Source organism: Fusarium venenatum, assembly GCF_020744135.1.
Source record: "Fusarium venenatum strain MPI-CAGE-CH-0201 chromosome Unknown EDB82scaffold_1, whole genome shotgun sequence".
Taxonomy (NCBI): Eukaryota; Fungi; Ascomycota; class Sordariomycetes; order Hypocreales; family Nectriaceae; genus Fusarium; species Fusarium venenatum.
The window spans coordinates 11,011,013-11,029,938 of NW_027072129.1; the positions used below are offsets into that span (position 1 = coordinate 11,011,013).

The 18,926-nt window shown below is 46.1% G+C and overlaps 11 protein-coding genes across 11 annotated transcripts; 9 read left to right on the forward strand and 2 right to left on the reverse strand.

Annotated features, from left to right (window-relative positions):
- Positions 1-31: 31 nt before the first annotated feature.
- On the forward strand, positions 32-781 carry EDB82DRAFT_552840 (uncharacterized protein; the record flags this gene model as incomplete). The annotated part of the gene is made up of 1 exon (XM_025731954.2): positions 32-781. One exon carries the CDS (start codon positions 32-34, stop codon positions 674-676), a length of 645 nt encoding a protein of 214 aa, XP_025587580.1. The 3' UTR covers positions 677-781.
- Positions 632-1,926, forward strand: EDB82DRAFT_552842 (uncharacterized protein; the record flags this gene model as incomplete). The annotated part of the gene is made up of 2 exons (XM_025731943.2): positions 632-1,062; positions 1,170-1,926. The coding sequence occupies exons 1-2, from the start codon at positions 773-775 to the stop codon at positions 1,924-1,926; spliced, it is 1,047 nt and encodes a 348-aa protein (XP_025587579.1). The 5' UTR covers positions 632-772.
- A 315-nt stretch (positions 1,927-2,241) lies between these two features.
- On the forward strand, positions 2,242-3,056 carry EDB82DRAFT_552844 (ankyrin repeat-containing domain protein; the record flags this gene model as incomplete). The annotated part of the gene is made up of 2 exons (XM_065609596.1): positions 2,242-2,258; positions 2,297-3,056. The coding sequence occupies 2 exons, from the start codon at positions 2,242-2,244 to the stop codon at positions 3,054-3,056; spliced, it is 777 nt and encodes a 258-aa protein (XP_065466012.1).
- A 502-nt stretch (positions 3,057-3,558) lies between these two features.
- EDB82DRAFT_115827 (histidine phosphatase superfamily) lies at positions 3,559-5,413 on the forward strand. Its single transcript, XM_025731920.2, has 2 exons — positions 3,559-4,066; positions 4,122-5,413. The coding sequence occupies exons 1-2, from the start codon at positions 3,692-3,694 to the stop codon at positions 5,286-5,288; spliced, it is 1,542 nt and encodes a 513-aa protein (XP_025587577.1). The 5' UTR covers positions 3,559-3,691; the 3' UTR covers positions 5,289-5,413.
- A 263-nt stretch (positions 5,414-5,676) lies between these two features.
- On the forward strand, positions 5,677-6,882 carry EDB82DRAFT_493460 (uncharacterized protein). Its single transcript, XM_025731909.2, has 2 exons — positions 5,677-6,331; positions 6,396-6,882. Exons 1-2 carry the CDS (start codon positions 5,861-5,863, stop codon positions 6,741-6,743), a joined length of 819 nt encoding a protein of 272 aa, XP_025587576.1. The 5' UTR covers positions 5,677-5,860; the 3' UTR covers positions 6,744-6,882.
- A 557-nt stretch (positions 6,883-7,439) lies between these two features.
- On the forward strand, positions 7,440-9,060 carry EDB82DRAFT_573144 (uncharacterized protein). Its single transcript, XM_065609930.1, has 3 exons — positions 7,440-7,909; positions 8,094-8,374; positions 8,643-9,060. The coding sequence occupies exons 1-3, from the start codon at positions 7,528-7,530 to the stop codon at positions 9,048-9,050; spliced, it is 1,071 nt and encodes a 356-aa protein (XP_065466013.1). The 5' UTR covers positions 7,440-7,527; the 3' UTR covers positions 9,051-9,060.
- Positions 9,061-9,922: 862 nt separating this feature from the next.
- Positions 9,923-11,307, reverse strand: EDB82DRAFT_115840 (chaperonin 10-like protein). The gene is made up of 3 exons (XM_025731854.2): positions 11,068-11,307; positions 10,419-11,021; positions 9,923-10,367 (listed from the first exon to the last, which is right to left on the reverse strand). The coding sequence occupies exons 1-3, from the start codon at positions 11,236-11,238 to the stop codon at positions 10,074-10,076; spliced, it is 1,068 nt and encodes a 355-aa protein (XP_025587571.2). The 5' UTR covers positions 11,239-11,307; the 3' UTR covers positions 9,923-10,073.
- Positions 11,308-11,650: 343 nt separating this feature from the next.
- EDB82DRAFT_115876 (juvenile hormone epoxide hydrolase) lies at positions 11,651-12,516 on the forward strand. The gene is made up of 4 exons (XM_025731843.2): positions 11,651-11,799; positions 11,849-12,147; positions 12,197-12,404; positions 12,460-12,516. The coding sequence occupies exons 1-3, from the start codon at positions 11,776-11,778 to the stop codon at positions 12,258-12,260; spliced, it is 387 nt and encodes a 128-aa protein (XP_025587570.1). The 5' UTR covers positions 11,651-11,775; the 3' UTR covers positions 12,261-12,404; positions 12,460-12,516.
- A 58-nt stretch (positions 12,517-12,574) lies between these two features.
- Positions 12,575-13,515, forward strand: EDB82DRAFT_115847 (Alpha/Beta hydrolase protein). Its single transcript, XM_065606987.1, has 2 exons — positions 12,575-13,001; positions 13,054-13,515. Exons 1-2 carry the CDS (start codon positions 12,783-12,785, stop codon positions 13,210-13,212), a joined length of 378 nt encoding a protein of 125 aa, XP_065466014.1. The 5' UTR covers positions 12,575-12,782; the 3' UTR covers positions 13,213-13,515.
- Positions 13,516-14,874: 1,359 nt separating this feature from the next.
- EDB82DRAFT_493473 (uncharacterized protein) lies at positions 14,875-17,492 on the forward strand. Its single transcript, XM_025731809.2, has 3 exons — positions 14,875-16,309; positions 16,356-16,707; positions 16,761-17,492. Exons 1-3 carry the CDS (start codon positions 15,166-15,168, stop codon positions 17,287-17,289), a joined length of 2,025 nt encoding a protein of 674 aa, XP_025587567.2. The 5' UTR covers positions 14,875-15,165; the 3' UTR covers positions 17,290-17,492.
- Positions 17,493-18,674, reverse strand: EDB82DRAFT_493475 (S-adenosyl-L-methionine-dependent methyltransferase). The gene has a single exon (XM_025731798.2). It carries the CDS (start codon positions 18,526-18,528, stop codon positions 17,671-17,673), a length of 858 nt encoding a protein of 285 aa, XP_025587566.2. The 5' UTR covers positions 18,529-18,674; the 3' UTR covers positions 17,493-17,670.
- Between the last annotated feature and the right edge of the window lie 252 nt (positions 18,675-18,926).

The following is an 18,926-nucleotide window of genomic DNA, read 5'->3' on the forward strand; positions in this document are numbered from 1 at the left end:
CATTCAAGATGCCTACGCCAATCTGGACCACATGTCGGAAGAGCATGCTGCCAACTTTAACGAGATCCTAGCTACCTGCCAGACTGTACTCCACAAACTGGAAAGCATGATGAACAAGTGGAGCGGCATATCGGATACAAGCAAAAGCAAGACAGCACAGAGATTGTGGAAAAGACTGAGGTGGGAACCAGATGAGGTTAGCGATCTACGGATGCAAATTACATCCAAGGTTGCACTTTTAAACGCCTTCACTGATCAAGCAACAAGCCAAAACGTGGCAAAGCTCGTTCATCGAAATGACAATGATGAAGAGCAAGCCATGCTGGATTGGTTAAGCTCTATCGACTACATCCCCCAGCAAAACCATCTGGTCAGCAGACTCCAAGCCAACTCGAGAAGGTGGCTTTTCGATTCAGCTGAGTACCAGAATTGGGAAAAGCAGAGAGGCCAGGTTTTGTTTTGTCCAGGTGACCCTGGTACTGGCAAAACCTTTGCCACGGTCATTGTGCTTGAAACGTTGCAGGAACAGGCACAGGATAACCCTCATGTGCTGAACACGTTCACGTACTGTACATATCAAGCGCCCGACCAGGACGTCCAGGGTCTGATATCCAGCTTATTTCGCAATTCTCTACAGCAAGCTGCAAATATTCCCGAGGCTATCCTTTCTAAATGACATCGGAAACGAAGCGCAAAGCAAACCCTGTTGAGAGATGAGACAATTAAGCATCTAGAGACGCTATACAATTCCTTTCAGAAAGTTACCTTGCTAATGGACGCTTTGGATGAAGTCCCAACAGAAGTGAGTCGGCCTTTCATTGCGGAGATCATCAAGCTACAGAAAATCTGTCAGATCAACCTGTTTGTGACGTCTCGTCACATTCCCGAGATACAAAACCAGTTTACCAACAATGGAGCAGCTGTTCTAGAGATTCGAGGAAGCGACAAAGACATTCGCCAGTTTTTGAACAATTCAATCTTCCAGTTGCCCCGGTTTGTTGCCAGAGATCCAACATTTCAGATCGTGATCATCGAAAAGATCACCGAAGCTAGTTCCGGAATGTAAGTAGCTTATTCTTACTCCCAGATCTGATCTATCACACCCCTACAAACGATATCTCTCTAGAGATAAGCTCAGGTAACCGGTTTTCTGACTAACCTTGACCCAGGTTCCTTCTCGCAGAACTCCATTTGCGATCTTTGAAAAACAAAAAGTCTCCAAAGGCCCTACGATCCTCGCTTGCCAAGTTGTCCGTTGGGTCGGATGCCTACGACAGCGCGTACCAAGATGCTATGACAAGAATTGCTGGGCTGGGTTCGGAATCTGAAGAACTTGCCAAGCAAGCTTTGCTTATAATAACATTCGCCCGGGAGCCTCTACGCACAGAGGATCTATCATATGCATTATCTGTTGAACCCGACAGTGAAAATATCGACGACGAGAACGTCCCAGATATCGAGGACATCGTGGGTGTGTGCGCCGGTCTAATCATCATCGACAAGGAGAGTAACATAGTCAGACTCGTACATAAATCAGCAAAGGAATACTTTGAGCGCCACCAGACCCAATTGTTTCCAGGAGCTAGCAAAACAATGGCAAGACTTTGCCTCAAATTCATCGGTTTATCCACCTCAATAGCAGGCTTCGACAAGAGGGTCGAAGCGTCATGGCCGCCCTTTTGGAGATATGCCGACATAAATTGGGCCTACCATTCTCGCCGCGCCGAAAGAGATGACGGGATTATCAAAATGACAGATGTTGATGTTGTTCCTAGTAAAGTGGTCTCTGACCTGCATTCCGTAGCGACGTTGGCGGTCGATCTGCTTGCCAGAGACATAGCAGGGGGCCTACCTACAGCGCTTGAAAAGGCTTTTCAAGAAAGACGTCATGCCTTAGTAGAGTTGCTTCTCACTGTTCACGACTAAGACCTAAATCACCAGCCACAAAGCAGATATACTAAAAAAAAACCCGGCTGTTTTCTGCTCATGCTGGTGATGGCGATGATGCGATGGTTAGGCTCTTCCTTCGTCATGGGGCGGACCCGAGCCTAGTTTACTCATCTGTCTGCTCAAAATTGGCACCTATTTATACCGCGGCAGAGATGGGACACGAGGACATTGTGTCTCTTCTTTTGGAGCAACCGACGGTTGCCCCGGATTGCAAATGTATGGAGTATCGATGATGGAAAGGCGCGGCCTACGCGTTCGTACTCTGGACTCCACTACTAGCTGCCGCTTATTATGGCCACACAAAATGTGTAAGGCTCCTGCTCGATCATGCACAAAGGAGCTATAGGGATGAAAAGGGCGGAAACGTCGCATGCATTGCTGCCTTGGCTGGAGCAACCGAAGTTCTCGAAGAGCTGATAAAATGGTCAGACATCGAGTTCGATCCTACAACAGGTGTTGAGGGTGTTTCGACTTTGGAGGCGGCACTCAAAGCTCAAAGTGAGGAGGCTGCTCTGATTCTGATACCTTATTCCGACGCCAATCCCGTGTACTCATGTGGTGACAGACCATTGAACCTCGCTGCTAAAGTCAAGTCCATCGAATCCGTCCGGCTACTCTTTTCTCAGAATATATCTGTCAATGCAAGAGGAATACACGGCCACACAGCTCTTCACAACGCTGCTGTCATGAGAAATGAGGACATGATAGATCTGATCCTTAGCCATCCTGATATCGATATAAGCATTTGCGACAACGATGGCAACACGCCTCTTATGGCGTTTCTACAATGTCCATTAGGTATGAAGAGAGTGACGTTGAGGTCATCAAAGATGTTTTTATCAAGTTCCGAGCTGGATATCAATGCACAGAATCCGTCAGGCGACACAGCTCTTCTCATAGCTGCGTCTATGGAAGGCCGATACTATCCAGAAGAGGATGAAGACATATTCATGGCTTTTTTAAAATCATGCCGGTGTACACAAAGAGCACAAAAACAAGCGTGGTCAAACAACCCTAACCATTGCTATTCTGGCAGGCTCACAGAGGGTTCAAACCATTGTGGAGGAAACGCATCTGTCATATCAATTCAGCGAGGTCGACGATGACGGAGAAACACTACTTTCTCTTGCGTCCAGACACTACAGAATGTCGCAGAGCACGTGGGAGTACATAATAAACATGTCGCCTTCAGAGTTCTTGCATGGCAAGAATAGCCGGGGCACTACTCCTGAACGAGTAAGGAGGCTTTTTTACGGCAATGAACGTTGAGCATAATGAACTCTATCTGTTTTGAAGAAAGTGATAGAGAGCTGCCAGAAACGATAAGTTCTGGACTTCAAGGTGATTACTTACAAGACAGTGCAAGTAGCTTAACTGTTGGGATATTGTAAGAGAAATTAAATATTTTATTCAATGGTTCACAATAAGCGAGTCAGCATTGAAAGCTCATCATCGAACTCTGTCTCGGAAAACTTCACGTGTAATGCGGCTTTCAACAGATAATTATCATTGATCAGAAGCTTACCCAAGAAATCCCGGTTCTAAAAGCACGTTTCTCTGTTAATATGCAAATGTAGTAAGCCAAGATGCGTTCGGGTCCAAGGGCCCAAACTCCAAAGATGTCTCAACCAGTCACGTCTCCACGTGCTCCAATTAAACCGCGTAATTTCCAAGACTTTCCAACTTCAGACCTCAATCCTAGTCATTCACTATTTCTCCCTCCCATCAACGCTCGTATAAAATGTCGCTCTCCTGGTTCCGCTGTAGAGCGAGGCTGCTCGCTTTAGTAGCAGTCTTTCTTTTCGGGACATTCTTCTGCCTCACACAATACGCAGACATGGGCTCGTTGCGTCAGGGTTCCTTTTTAGCCCTTCTCTCATCAACACCAGCTGTCATAGGGTCTGATCCTAAATTAAAATGGTATCCTCCTAGTGAGAATAAGGTCAATTCTCTAAATGGTGCGATTAATGGGGAGGGGACTTATGGGTTTATCTTTGACTCGTCGGTTACACCTGATGAGAAGTATGGCACGTATAATTGGTGTAACATGCCTCATGCTAGGAAGAGAGAGTATGAGAAGCCTTCCAAGGAGTATGAGCTTCAATATGTTGAAGTGGTAAGTTTTCTTCAAATCATTCATTCGTGGGATCGTATGACTTACCCAAGACCAGATTCAAAGGCACCACAAGCGCACTCCATATGCAAGCAACGCGTTTCCAGTAGAACCATACCAATGGAACTGCGATAATCAGGGTCTGTACTACTTCGGTAGACAATTCACCGATGAACCCAAATCCAACGCTCAAGGCTACTGGAAAGGCTTCATTTCCGACATCAACCCCTTCATCCCGTCCGGATGGATCGGATCGTGTCAGTTTCCCCAAATCACAGCTGAAGGTCTCGATGATTCATGGGTTCATGGAAAAGATCTCTATGAGGTGTATCACGACCTTCTCAACTTTATTCCCGGCCGTGATGAGGACTGGCGAAGCAAGGTCAACTTCAGAGTCACCAACAACCAAATCACGAGCCAAGTCGCAGGCATGTTTATCAACGGTATGTATCAGGCCACCGATTCAGTCCCGTTACGTATCCAACAAGCGGGCGTGGATAGTCTTGAGCCGCAGTACAAGTGTAGCGTTGGAAGCAAGCTCAGCAGCGCTATTAAGTCGTCCTCCAACGCAGAGTGGAAGAAGCATCTCGACAAGACGAGAGATCTGTACAAGACTCTGGATGACATCTCGGGTGTGCCAGCTGATGACGAGGGCTTTCATGAGAGCTTTGATCATTACTACGATAATTTGTCTGCGAGACAATGTCACGCCAAGCCGTTCCCTTGCAAGCTTGTCGATGGGAAGAATTCTACTACATGCGTTGATCAAAAGCTTGCCAACACGGTCTACAGATTGGGTCAATGGGAATACTCCCAGATCTACCGCGATGCGCCTGCTTCGTTGGCTGCGTCAGCCACATCGTGGGGTGTATGGGTCGCCGAGCTGGCCAGCCATTTTAGACAAGTCATGGCTGGCAAGCAAGACATTCTGTATCTCCACAATTTTGCCCACGATGGTTCGGTCAGTCGTCTTTTGAGTATTCTTCAGATTGATGTCATGGTTTGGCCTGGTATGGGAAGTGAGGTTGTGTTTGAGCTTTACAAGAAGGGCGGCGAGTATTTTGTGAGGATTTTGTTCAGTGGCAAGACATTGAAATCATCGCATCCAGATTTGGGGGTCATGGAGATGGTTCCTGTTGAGAGATTGTTGGAATATTTTGATGGATTGACTGGTAAGGATGCCAGTCTTGTCAAGGGTAGATGTTCAGGTGAGATTCCACTGTAGATGGTGGACATTAGGTGTAAATACTACCCTACAGTTTGTGAGTTTTTGGTTTGTTGTGGTACGATGCTTACTCGTGGGTCATTGGCCATGAATTGAGTTTTGTTTAATTACGTGCATAATAACCCATTAAAGTTGCATGAAACAAGTTTATATTCACCTTCTTGAGTATTGTTTGCCTTGTCGGTGGTGAGTTTGCCAAGGCACTGTAACCGAAGAACAAAGAGAAAAGAAGCGACTTTTTCTCTTTTGGCTCTATTGACATTAATTTGAGCGTGACCCCTAAAGTGGGCTACAGGTGACCAATCAGAAGAGTCTAGTCCTGTTCTCCCCTAACAACGGTGATAAATTAAATAAACTTCCGTATCGAAAGGTTTTGCCCATTGAATGAATTCATGATCCCTTCGTCGTCGCCCTCAACATCAATTGACTGCACTGCGATACTCCGCCCTTACCGCGGGAGCATTCAATACACTGGCCTTCTTAAGGGGGGCGCATTGTCTCACCAATTAAGCCCCAGGCCGCACCACCACCAGCAGCGGGCGCGTACATACGCACTGTAACCCGCCAAAACAATGCGTCATCATTCCAGAGGTTACTATTCAACCTCTTCTGGCAGTTCAGGCCCGAGATCAGATTACAGCACCAGCCCTGGAGATACAGCATCAAGCTACAGTTCAAATTCTAGCTATTGTCCGCCATGCAAGCGGTATTTCCGCTGTGAGACATCTCTGGACCAGCACATCCTCGCCAAGCATCACGACACGTATTGCTGGCGATGCGACAGGCATTTTAATCATGTCGCTGCTCTTGAACAGCACGTCGCCAATTCGTACAAGCATCATGTCTGTACCCACTGCGATCATCAGCCCGACTACGAGACTGCACACGATTTAAATCAGCATCTTGAAGAATCTCACAATGCTTGTCTGGAGTGCAACGAATTATTCTACGACGAAGAGGATTTAATTCAGCATGATGTAGAAGTCCACAATCGATGTCCCACATGTCAAAGATTCTTTGATTCACCATCCAACCTCATCAACGTAAGTTCATACTATACCCCTTGCATTTATTCTGTCTCACAAATATCTGACAACCACTCCGTAGCACGAAAAAGTCCACTTGGAGAAAAAAATGAAATGTCTGGCATGTCCAAGAATGTTTATTTCTAATTCAGCCATGATGCTTCATCTAGAGCATGGCACTTGCGAATCAGGCGCCAACCTCCGCGTTATCAAGAACGTCGTGGCAGATTGGTATGAAGAGTACGGACCAGCCGGACATCACCACGAAGACGACTTTCGATGCGAAAACTGCGGTTCTCATTTTAATCGACTTAGTGCATTGCTTCAGCATGCAGAAAGTGAGACTTGCGATGCTGCTGTGTGGGATTTTTATCGGATCTTTGTTCATATTGAGTACAACCAGGACGCGTTTCAACTTTTTGACTACTGAAGGAATTTTTATTGGGATTTTTGTTTAGTATATAATGAGTTTTGGATTCTTCTTGTATTCAGCCAGGCGTATTTTTGGGAATATAGTATAGGTGTTTATAGATTTAAATCAGGATTGGACATTGTGAGGTTGGTATCAACTGCTGAGCGAGACATACCTGGGTTGTCAGTAAGACAAGACACGCCAGTCAATCGTATGCATCATATGTCATGGTTTTATTTCCATTTTGGAACTTTTTTTTTCTGCCATCGTTAAACTTTCCTAGCCATCCAGTAACTTTCATCTATTCCTAGATGTATTATTATCGCTTCAGCCATCGACGAGGGACGGGCCTCATGGCTGAAACCTAAGCAACAAGAAACTTTTCATTTTTACACTACCTAATCAAACAATAAACATCCTAGCCCCAATTTCCCCTTTTCACCGTCTCCTAAACACAATGCCGCACCCACTCATCTTTAGACACAGTTTGCGTAAATGCATTTCTTGTGGAGCAATGGACTTCGAGCCTTTGACTCCAAACCCGGTCACGCCAGAACAGCCAGATAACGTCAACCAACAACATGGGTCATTTGCCATGCTCAAGAACCGTCGTTATTGCGATGACTGTTCCAAGCCTATAGACAAGGTCTTGGTAACCTTGAAGCATTGGCATAAAGAGCACGGCACTCCGGAACAAGAGAAACCACCAGCCTAGCACAATCATCTTACCCGAGGCTTTGACTATTGTTATGAATGTTTAAAGGCCCTCGACGAAACTCTCGGATCAGATACATGCAAAGACATGCATCCCCACAACCGGGGAAATGAAACAGCACTCTACATTGAAGCTCTTGCCATGCAGAACCCTGACTTTCTATTCAATCTTATACATCTTGCTTTGGCCAAATTGTTTTGCATTATCTGCGACAGGAAGTTTCAAAACAAACACGAAGTTGAGAAGCACATCAAGCGTAGGCACGGGAGCGGAATAAAGAGATATGTTGGATCAACCGCATTTCCTTGTACCATCTGTAACAAGATCTTTCAGAGCAAAGAGGCAGTTAGCAGCCACAAAAAGTTTCAGCATCCCTCCGGTGATCCCATCTGGTACTGTAGCGTCTGCGACAAGTCCTTCATAAACCACGACCAAATTGAAGATCACAACTGGGATTTCCACTATGGATGTGTGCGCTACAATATTCGTCGTACCAGAGCCACCTTTACTTGCACCACCTGCAACAAGACGTTGAACGCCCAAAAGGAACTCGACAATCATGTCGAACAGGGACATACAGCTCCACCAGTCGGGTGTAGTCTCTCCGAAGAGGGCGCCTGGTATTGCAGCGCCTGTAACCTGATGTTTTGTAGCCAATGTGCAGTCAACCACCACAACGAGGATACACATTGGGGACGTAGAATCTTCTGTTTACCTCGCGCCTGGGCTGCCTCCACTTGTGTCGCCTGTAACAGAAGATTCAACAACCACGATGGACTCGCTAATCATCTCGCCAAAACGCAACACAAGCTACCAGCGCTATCCAAACTCGACGCACAACTCATGCCTGCAGCTCCCAGCAAGGACGCCTTTTCTTACATCATGTCTCATCGGAGCATCAATACCTAATCACCAGACAAGGCCGGATTTTCTTGTATGAGTTGCGACCAGACCTTTGACACCCCACTTAAATTCGAGCATGTACTAGACACCAGATGTTTCATGATCCGAGAGAAGGCTTCACAGATACCTCTATGGCATTTTTTGTTTGCGAACCCTGCGAGGTGTTCTTCCTTAAAGAGCGTGCACTCGACATCCATGATGAGGTTGTGCATGGCGAAACACCAGTGAAGCGTGGACCTTGATGTGACTGCTGTGACGAGATCTTCAACAGCCTGCCCGTATTGGACGATCATCTCAAGGCTGAACATTACCACGTTTGTGTACCCTGGAACATGATATACCGTTACTCAAATGAGTATGATGAGCATGATGAGCACGAAGAAGTACAAAAGTTTGAGGATGCCTATGATGAAGCTCAAAGACTACGTGAGATTCGGGCAGCGCAAAAGCAACAACTTGAACGAACAAACACTCCCATCCCTGATTCCTCAGCTAATGATCGATCCAAAAAGTCTAAGGATGCTCGCACCGGTAACTTTCGTTGTGCTCCCTGTGACAAGACCTTCGAAACCCAGCAAAGACTCGAACAACATGCTCGTGATAAGCATGATATTATCCTGAGAAATAAGTGCACTCCTTGCAACAAAAAGCCCTTTGGCTCCCAGAGCTCTCTAGAGCAGCATGAAAGAGAAAATCACGGCGTCTGAAGAACTGTTCCCGGAGCAAATACAGGTAGCGATGACTCCGACGATGGTGGCGATGACTCTGGCGACGGTGTGCCTGTTGATTCCAATGCTCATGAAGGATGCGATGGTTCTCATGACGATGGTGAATCTAATAGTTCTCTTGAAGATGCCGCTCCCACCCGCCGTCGTTGCGACGCCTGCGACAAGACTTTCTTGGGCCAAGATTGACTCGACTATCACAATAGTGCTATACATGGCCCCTCACAGCCCGATAAACTGATTCCTCCCTTCTCCTGCGTCGTCTGCCGCAGAATCTATGGAAACGAGGCCAAGGTAAAAAAGTACAATAGTAGGAATCATGAAAATGAACCGTATGCACTCGAGTACAATTCGTTTGAGGGATATGATGACCTTTATCTCACAGACGACTACGACTGTGAGGAAACTCTGTGACCCAAGCGCGGGGAAATAGGATACCTATGATGTTCTGGTAGAGGTCGAGGCTGCCATGAAAAATTCAACAAGGGCTCTGAAGTGGGGAGACACGTTGAACAAGGCGATTGCGAAACCGCATGGAGTTATGAGGACATATCCTCCCTATTCAACAAAAAAATGTCGACAGAAGATAGCTATCTTTTAGACCGCAAGGCGGATAGGTAATCTCTACAAGCATCCCAGGTGCAAGGGAACAGGTAGAGGCAAGTATACAGAGCTCAGCGACCTTTTTAGACACGAAGAGAGCGGTGTCTGCGGTCTGAGGGTCCGCAACGGTCCTCTCCATGACGTCTTTGATGCGCTTCTGGGGCGCACTCTTCAACTCGCCATGGAGGAGGACATGAGCATGGACTCGGATGACTACTGGATGTACGGAGGTGCTGAGTCAGACGAAGAATATATGGACTACATGATGGGTAATGGCATTAGTGTATGCTATCTTGCGTGATATGGATATTAATCAAGGGTGGTTCGTATATCCAGTTTGGCCATTTATATAAGATATCACCACACATATTCGTTACTTCTTAGCTTGCTGATACCTAAATTTCAGTCCTCGTTAACAAGAACATATCGAAACCTGGGCTTTCCTGCTTGAAGATCCTTCAATGCCTCATTAGCCTCTCTCATTGGACGTTCCTCAACCCATGGCTTAAGATTCTTATCAGCTGCCAATTGAAGCATATCCCGCATCTCATAGGGACTCGCAGTTTGTGTAGAAGTAAATCTGCCACGGATTGGTAGTAGCGAGAAGATGTTTATCGGAATTGGTTTCTCGGGTGCGCCAACTTGAACCATTGTGCCATCTACTCTGAGAAGACCCAAGTATTCGTTCCATGGCATCTGATATGTATTAATAAATAATAACGTAGTGGCTGAGATGGTAAGACTCACGTTAATTCCATCGGCTGTGCTGATGATAAGGTCAAACCTCCTCTTATTTTTCTCAGCCCAGCCTTCTTCGCTCGTAGCAATGTGCTCATCGGCCCTAAGAGCCAAAGTATCACCCTTCTTATCGGAACTTCTTGATATCGCCACAACTTCGGCAGCATCCAGAGCTTTGGCAAACATGATTCCAAAATGCCCCAATCCACCGATGCCAATAATAGCAACCTTCCGGCCTGTTGCTCCGAAGTACTTCAAGGGTGCATACATAGTCGCTCCAGCACATAGCATCGGAGCTGTATGTTGAGGAGCTAAACCCTGAGGGATCTTGACGACGAATCTGGATGGACAGCGATGATATCGTGCGTAACCACCTGTCGATGCAGTTCCACACCTGTGGACGCCGCCGTACGTAGCGGTATTCTTGGGACAGTAATTGTAAAGGCCATTGGCGCACTCTTCGCATGGGCCGTCGCGTTGGAAACAGGCATCACTTTGAGCGCCTACACCGACTATGTCGCCTTCTTTGATGTTACCTTCGGCTTTGGAACCGACACGGGTTGCTACACCGACAATCTCATGTCCAACAACGATGGGATATGAAGTAGTTCCCTAAGCTGTCAGTATTTGGGTTATAAATGATGGTAGGAAGACTTACCCATCCGTTCTTGGAGGTGTGGTCGTCAGTTCCGCAAACACCACAATGAGTGATACGAATCTCAATATCCGCTTCTTCAAAAGGCTTCATCTCGTATTCCTTCCATATCAAGTCCTGCTCTTTTGTGGACTTTTCAGCGACCCAACCTTCGAATTTCTGTCGTGTAGCCATTTTGGAGTATAATTGATACTTTGATTTGAGCTGCTGTTTAATTGTTTAGTTTTCTGATATCTTCTTCTTGTTCTACTGCTGTTTTACATGTATCTCCTATGTACTTGCCAAGACCTTTATGCATACCAATGACGTACAGTGGTGGCTGGAATTTCCGATAAGATTTATGAAGATTTCGGAATTAAGCATTTTACATCCCACAAGTCCGATCCCTGTAAGCTTGATTTCTAATCTTATTAACAACTGTAAGTAAACTTCCTTTTTGCTCACGAGTGATGAGCTTCATGCACTCGGGTCGAGGCAATTGAGACGGAGATATAAGGTAAATAATACCGGCAATAAGCTCAAAATTTGTTGGAATAGTTCAATGTTAGGGTCATGACAAGGTAGATGAGGGGTCAAGCATGGCCAATTGACCAACTTGCGTCATAGAAATGGGACAAATGGGTAGAATAACTTTGAGGGTCTGTTTTCACAATAAGACAGTTTCTTCTTCGACATCATTCGTCTGTACACAGTTTGGTCAGACATCTGACCATGGCCGACATCACCTCATTGGAGGTCATTACCGCCCTGAGATACACAAGTCTGACAGGGCTAACATTAACAGATTCATGTTCCGGATAGCTTACTGGAAGAAGTCAAAATCAAGCTCAAATACACTCGGCTGGATAATGGAATGGCCGATGTGGAATGGAACGACCTAGAGATCGGACATTCCTCTTTCAAAGAGCTGGTAGAGTACTGGCGCGATGAGTACAACCGGAGAAAGTACGAGAAATTCCTGAATACTTTCAGTCATTTCAAAATACCGATCCAGGTTGATGGTTTTGAGTCATTGGATATCCATTTCATTCATCATCGCGCTTCGAGAGAGGATGCAATCACACTCCTTTTTCTCCATGGCTGGTTCGTTACCTGATACATCATCTTATCAAACCTGACTGACAAAACCTAGGCCTGGGTCCTTTCTGGAAGCTACAAAGATCCTCCCATTGTTGACTGAACCAGCTAAAGACTAGCAAGCCTTTCATGTGGTTACACCATCGCTTCCAGGTTTTGGCTTCAGCCAGTACTTCAAAAATTCTGGTTTTGGAGTTGAGCAGCATGCCGCTTGATTTGCAAAGCTGATGAAGATACTTGGGTACGAGAAATATATTTGCTAGGTACAATATCTGCACTGCAAGTTTGGTTGGAATCAAGCTGACAAAAGCAAGGTAGGTGATTGGGGCTCAACGATTGTGAGATACATGGCACTCACCCTGATGCAGTGCAAGCCATTCATATCAACATTTTTTTTTGGCTTTATCTCCTAACAAGACAAAGTCTTCTGAGAAGTTTGTTCGGTACTAGGAAAATAATTATAGTGAGTAAGAGCTGAAGAATCTTGAGAGGACTAACTGGTTCGCGAGCAACGACATGAGTCTGAGTCTGTTTCCTTCCGCCTGAGAGGGGTGTTTGACGCTGGATAGCGTGGCTACCAACGCATCCAAGAGACAAAACCAGTGACGCTTGGCTACGCCTTGCACGATTCCCCTGCCGGAATGATAGCATGGTTCGTCGGCAAACTCAAAGCATGGACAGATGACTACCCCTGGACAAAAGACGAGCTTATCCATTGGGCATTCATCCATTACCAGGGCAGTCCAACTGCTGCTATGCAGATCTATAAAGAAGCCGAAGCTGTTCTGAATAACAATCCGGATAGCATGTTGGGCAAGTATATCTCACAGCCAGTGGGAGGATTTGTGTTTCCAAAAGAGGTCAGTCTATTATATCCGATTTTGACAAGCGCTTGTCTGACATACACTCAAGCTTTGGATTAGTCCTCGTGAATGGATGGAAGAGACTTGTAATATTCAGTTTTGGGGGCAACATGAGAAGGGTGGTCATTTCATTGCTTGGGAACGACCTGAGGTGTTGGCTGACGATGTAGCAGAGTTCTACTGTAAGTCTAGGCCTATTTTCGGTTGAGAGACAACTCAATCTACTGGATCTTAGGCTAGGCATTTTTAAGTCTCTCGATGTGGTTTGGTAAAGATGGGAAGCCTGCTATGGTTGCAAAATCAGCGGTTCTCTCACAAAAAGTGTAGAGAAAAAGCGCATCAAATTGCTATGGTCAGCTATAGTAAACAGCTAAGGACAAACTATTTATTTCTTTTTCTCATCCCACTTCTTCTGAGAAGATGCCCGTTTAACTACGTTTTTCCTGTCTTTACATCGTTTACAAAAGTTTCCGACCATATCCAACTTCTCTTTACAGCTTGCACATTTCCCTTGCTGTTTCAGATTGGCAGCGATCCCCCGTGCGCTGCGGAGGCTGGGCGCCGAATAGGATTCGTATTTCTTTCTACCTTCGGCTGCTGGACGTTTACAACTGGAACATTGAACCGGCTGTTCCTTTGGATTTGACGGCCCTGGCTGCTCTGGCTTATCCGGCTGATCAGGATCCTCGATGGGATTCAAGATGTCGTCTATATTCATTTTGAGGGCAATTAGAATGACGTATCTAGATGTTAGTTAGGGGTCGATCTCGTTTGATCTATTGCGTTATTGTTCTGCATTTGATGCTGTATGGGTTTAGGTTGATTGTTTGTTGTATTTGTAGCTGAAATAATTGTTCCATTACTATCCACAACTTTATCCTGTCTCTGGCTTGTTATGTTAATCACTCTTGAATTTGATGCTGGTAAAAGTGATAGCCAAGATACACTTAGGTGAACAAATGTTTACAAAAAAAGTCTATCATAGTGCACACATTGCGTTTATTCAGTCACCACCATTACTCATTGTCAACTCCCTGATGCTGGTCCAGTCTATAATCAGTGCGATACTGATGTGGGTGGCAAAATGCCATACTTATCCCACTTCTCAAAAGCACAATCTTATGTCATATATAACCCATATATTCCCCAAACCTAGATAGCATATAACAAGCCCCCTCATTGACTTGTTGGCGCATGGCTGGTCCTGTTTATTACTGGTACCGATATTACTTTGGCATAGTTCTACCACCCGTAATTAGAACCATTCAGCCCACATAGCACTCTAGCCCCCCACAAAGGTCCAAGTCAGATCTATCAAGCCGTCCGGAGTCCGCAGTATAAGTCTTCGTTTCTTGATAACACTGGCTAGTTGTGGTGAAAGATTCATGGCTACAGCTTCGAATCTTTTTCTGTCTGTTCTTTCGCACTTGGCTTAACTTCCGATACACCATTTTGAAGTTGAACAAGACGATCAGACCAGTTGTTGCAGTCGTATAGGAAAAATGCAAGCATCGGAGCGGTGCTTGTTCTTTGTGCGAGTTCTGCAAGAAATTTTCTTTGACATCTATCAGATGCGTCCTACTAAGCGAACTGTGATTTCTAACTTACTCTTTGCTTGGAGCAGAAGTGTTGTTCTCTGATGATTTGTCCATGATGGCATCGGCCGAGAGAAAGATTATTGGCGTGGTGCGAGTGTGTCTTGAGAAAGCGTTTCATCTTGAAGCTATTAGAAGGACTTCTTATATGCTATTTGTGTCCAGTCGTCAATTTCGATGTGGTGTTCTACGGCCCATCAGCATTTCACCCCATCTATCACCCCCTTGATCACCCCAAGTACTATTCAAACAAAACACGAAAATTCAACGACTGTTCTGTTCTAGTGCGGCTTCAAATTTCAAGCCACATTATAAAATGAGGCTGTATTGGGTAGACAGCCTTGATTGGCTCCGATTTGTACGCACACAAGGCAACTGGTTCGCACATTATGCCACCTCGCACCCCAAAATTCACCCCGCTGCACCCCAAAGCTGCCCATCCTCAATCTCACCTCAGACTCCCACTGAATTCACTTTAACTTTAATCTACCTAAATCATGGTCGGATAGCTTGCAAGTTTAAATCTTGTTACGTCCGTGGCCAAATCCTTCGTTTCCGATACCTCAATGGTGATAGCAGGCTACCGAGACATGGCTTCGTCTTCGGGTCATGGTCAAAAGACCATGACCAATAATGAGCCGGTTTTGAAGCCAGAAGCCGTCGATATGGAGGAATTTGAGGTTGAAAATAATCCCTTCAAATTCACGCCTGGCCAACTTGGTAAATTGTTCAACCCCAAAAGTCTTGCCGACTTTTATAAGTTGGGTGGCCTTGCTGGAATCGAGAAAGGACTACGATTAGACCGAACGACCGGACTTAGCATTGATGAGGAAAGTGCGACTAATGCTGTCACGTTTGAGGAAGAAACAAATAATACAACACGCCCTCGGTGCCCAACAGTGTGCGAGATGTATGAGAAGCTGCGCGAGAAACGGGTTTCGCCAAAGATTGACAATTCCCATTCTCTCGCTGTTGAAGTAAAGAATGTTCACTCCCGCCTAGTAGCGGTACAAGCCAAATGCACAGAAATCGAACAGGGTCGCTACAGAAACAACGAAAAGAACTCGGATCTCAGTCCCGAGCAATGGGATACCCTCGAGGCCATAAGTCGGACGCTCTTGGACGAAGGTCCTGACCTTTCCATTGCCTCGCCATCTCTCAGCCCACGACTACAACAGTTTAGAAAAATTGCGTACAATCATTCTCTACGATCTCGAAACCTACATCGTTTCAACGACTGTTTGCTTCCTCTTCTGAGGCGCGAGCAGGACCTGGAATCTGCACAGCAGTGGTTGGAAATGATGAGGTTGTCTTCTTCGCTTCTACACATACTTGGAAAGAACGAATTAATCTTCAATCATGAGGAAAACGAACTCCTGGACACGATCGACCAGACTGAGGACATATTGATGGAATTGATGTTATGGTTCAGGCACAAGTACAAGAGCCTAACCTGCAAGAAAGAGGTAACTGAAGAGCAAAGTCTGGTTGAGGTCATATTTGAGTTCCCCAATAACATCAGGCACACTTGCACAACGATGCCATGGACTATAAGTCCAGCACTGTTGGTACTCTGGGGTGTCTGTTGGATGTTCATCATCGGTACTGGTCAACCTGGGCATGAAGAACTCAAAGCGGCCAATTCACTATTTTCACCTCTGCCAGCCGTTTATGACTTCTATGGCGATTTACCAGATTTCGACATTGGAGGTAAGGTCCTTATATCCTGCTTAAAAGATTATCTAACATGTAACAGATGGACCCCCAGACTCAATTCTTGATGATACAGATGGCACAGGATACGACAGCAAGGGTAGTCTGGGCGACTTTATGTTCGAAAATATTGAGATGGTGAATGATCCAATCAATGCTTTAACCTTTTCCCAATCCACCCCGCAAGATCCCAACTTTCTATTCCAGGACTTGATGTCTCGTAACGACACCGAAAGCTTGGGTTTGCTAGCGCGAGATTCCACAGGGACATCGTCAGCTGCAGCTATTCAGACCTCAATTTTGGAAGCGTCCCCCAGTACCGGTAAAACATGCGCCAGTGGTACAGATGGTGCCGATGGAAATGACTCTGATCATCGAAAGACCGGCTCCGAGAAGTGAGTAATAGCGCCCGCTTGGTATCAAAACATATACTAAACAGATACGACAGGGTTACAAAACGAAAAACTTGCTTTGTGTGTCCGAGTTGCAAACAGACGTTTGCAACGTCATTTACCTTGACGCGACATCAAACAGAGGTACACCAACAAAAACCACCAAGCTCGGAAAAGTTGTTTCCATGCCCCAATCCTGGCTGTAAAAAGTCTACTGGAAAGTCGCCTTTCAAGCGTGGTTCCCATCTGAAGCGACATCTCAATACCTGTAAGCATCATCAGGAATTTCTTCACCAACCGGATGATCAAACATTCTCAAGGCTAGCATCATCATCAACCCTGGCATCACAACTGTCAGAAGTAGAGACAGAACAAGCGGTCAGGGCTACTAGGATGAGCAAGAGACTGAGGGTTGAAGATGATGAAGGGTCGGACGAATTACTCCTGGCAAGGATTTGGAAGAAGTACAATAATATGAAAGAAGAGGTTAAGCAGAAGAGGGATGCGTATCTGCATGCTGAGGAGAAGTTGAAGGCGTTTGGAAAGAACATTCAAGACTTGACAGGCTCTCTGAGTGATTCGTAGTCAACTACTTACATAGTAACCATATTGCGGAGAAGCCCTCAAGAGGAATTTGAAGAAGGACAAGTTAGTGGGGGAAGGCTGTCAGACTGAACAACGACATATCATTTTTATCTAACCAAGCGCCCAGAGGGGAAGCTCATCACAATGTACATGGACTAGTGAATCGACAAATTTTTTTGGTTCGAACATGAAGGCCATAAACCTATTCAAATCGTTCGGAAGTGACTGTCAAATCTATTCGAATTTGATCAAAACGGTATTAGACCAAGAGCACATTTATCAGTGAGCGAGGATTCGTTGATAATGTTTCTTTCGAGCTTTCTTACATCGTGCTGAGCATAACAGCGCATGTATAGAGGACTGTTCTGATAGAGAATAAACTCATGAATCTGATCCGCGGCCAGATTCTTTACGTGCAACAAAGATGGATCCTGTCGCCTTGATACCAACTCCAGAGCTTGAGGGTCTGGTAAGTGGAACAGCCCTCTCCCGAACAATCTTCTTCATCATCTCAGCGCCCTTCTCCTTCTCCTCCTCGCTCCAAGACCCAAACACCTTCGCGCCGAACCCGTGGGTTAGAAGATCAGCGACTTCATCGGCCGTCTTGCCGCCTAGATGTACATCGACTGTAGTGCTGGTAAGCACGTCGAGCCCGGCACCTGAAAGTACGGCCTTGGTGTGCTCGGCGTCAAGCCAGATATCGGAGACAGGCGGCCTAAACGGTGTATCGTCCGGTCGGATCTGGGCCTGGACCTCCTGAATGATCTTAATATGCCCCATCATCGTCCAACCGGTCACAACGGCCACTCCATCAGGGTGAAGTGTGCGCGCTATCTCTCGGGCGCCTTTTTCAGGGTTGGCGAAGTACATAATGCCCAGGCTCGTAATGGAGTGTGTGAAGGTGTCATCAGGAAAAGAGAGTTCCTCGCCGCCCATGACAGCCGCGTGGACGTTGGGTTGAGAAGAGAACCGACCTCTAGCAATGCTGACCATGTTCTCTGCAATGTCTACAGCGTGAATCTCAGGCTGGATCCCGGATTGAAGAATAATATCAGTGACGATGCCAGTACCGCATGCGTTGTCGAGGATCTTGGACTCAGACGTCAGAGGCTTTACGTCCGACATGAAGTTGATGGCATGTTGGGCAAGCTCACGGGTAGCTCCGCCAGTGTTGGCTTCATACTTGTCTGCAGTTTTGTTGAAGTGCTTAGTAGCTGACAACTCAGTAGTGGACGACATGGTAAAGAAGTAAATGGGTAAAGCTGGACCTGGAGATAATACTATCGGTAAATTGTGATGGGTTGGTAAACTTATATGTAATATCGAACTATTATGAACGCATCAGGTTTACGGATGCGGGTATACCAATCTCAACATGCTTGGACGTTCAGAGGAATGCTCGTTGGTCCGACGGGAGGGTAGTGGCACCTACAGTCGGCATCATCCCGGGGCTTGCGGTTGCGCCTAACCAGAGAAGGCTAAGTGTTATTTTACAAGGCTTTGCCGCTCTTGGGCATTTGGCCACAATAGGTATAGTCTCTGCTGAGTTCCTCCGTCCCATTCTGAAACCCTCCGCGGACGCTTACGAAAGCTCCCCCGAGTGGATCAACTTCTTTTCGTGCTCAAGGATATTTTCT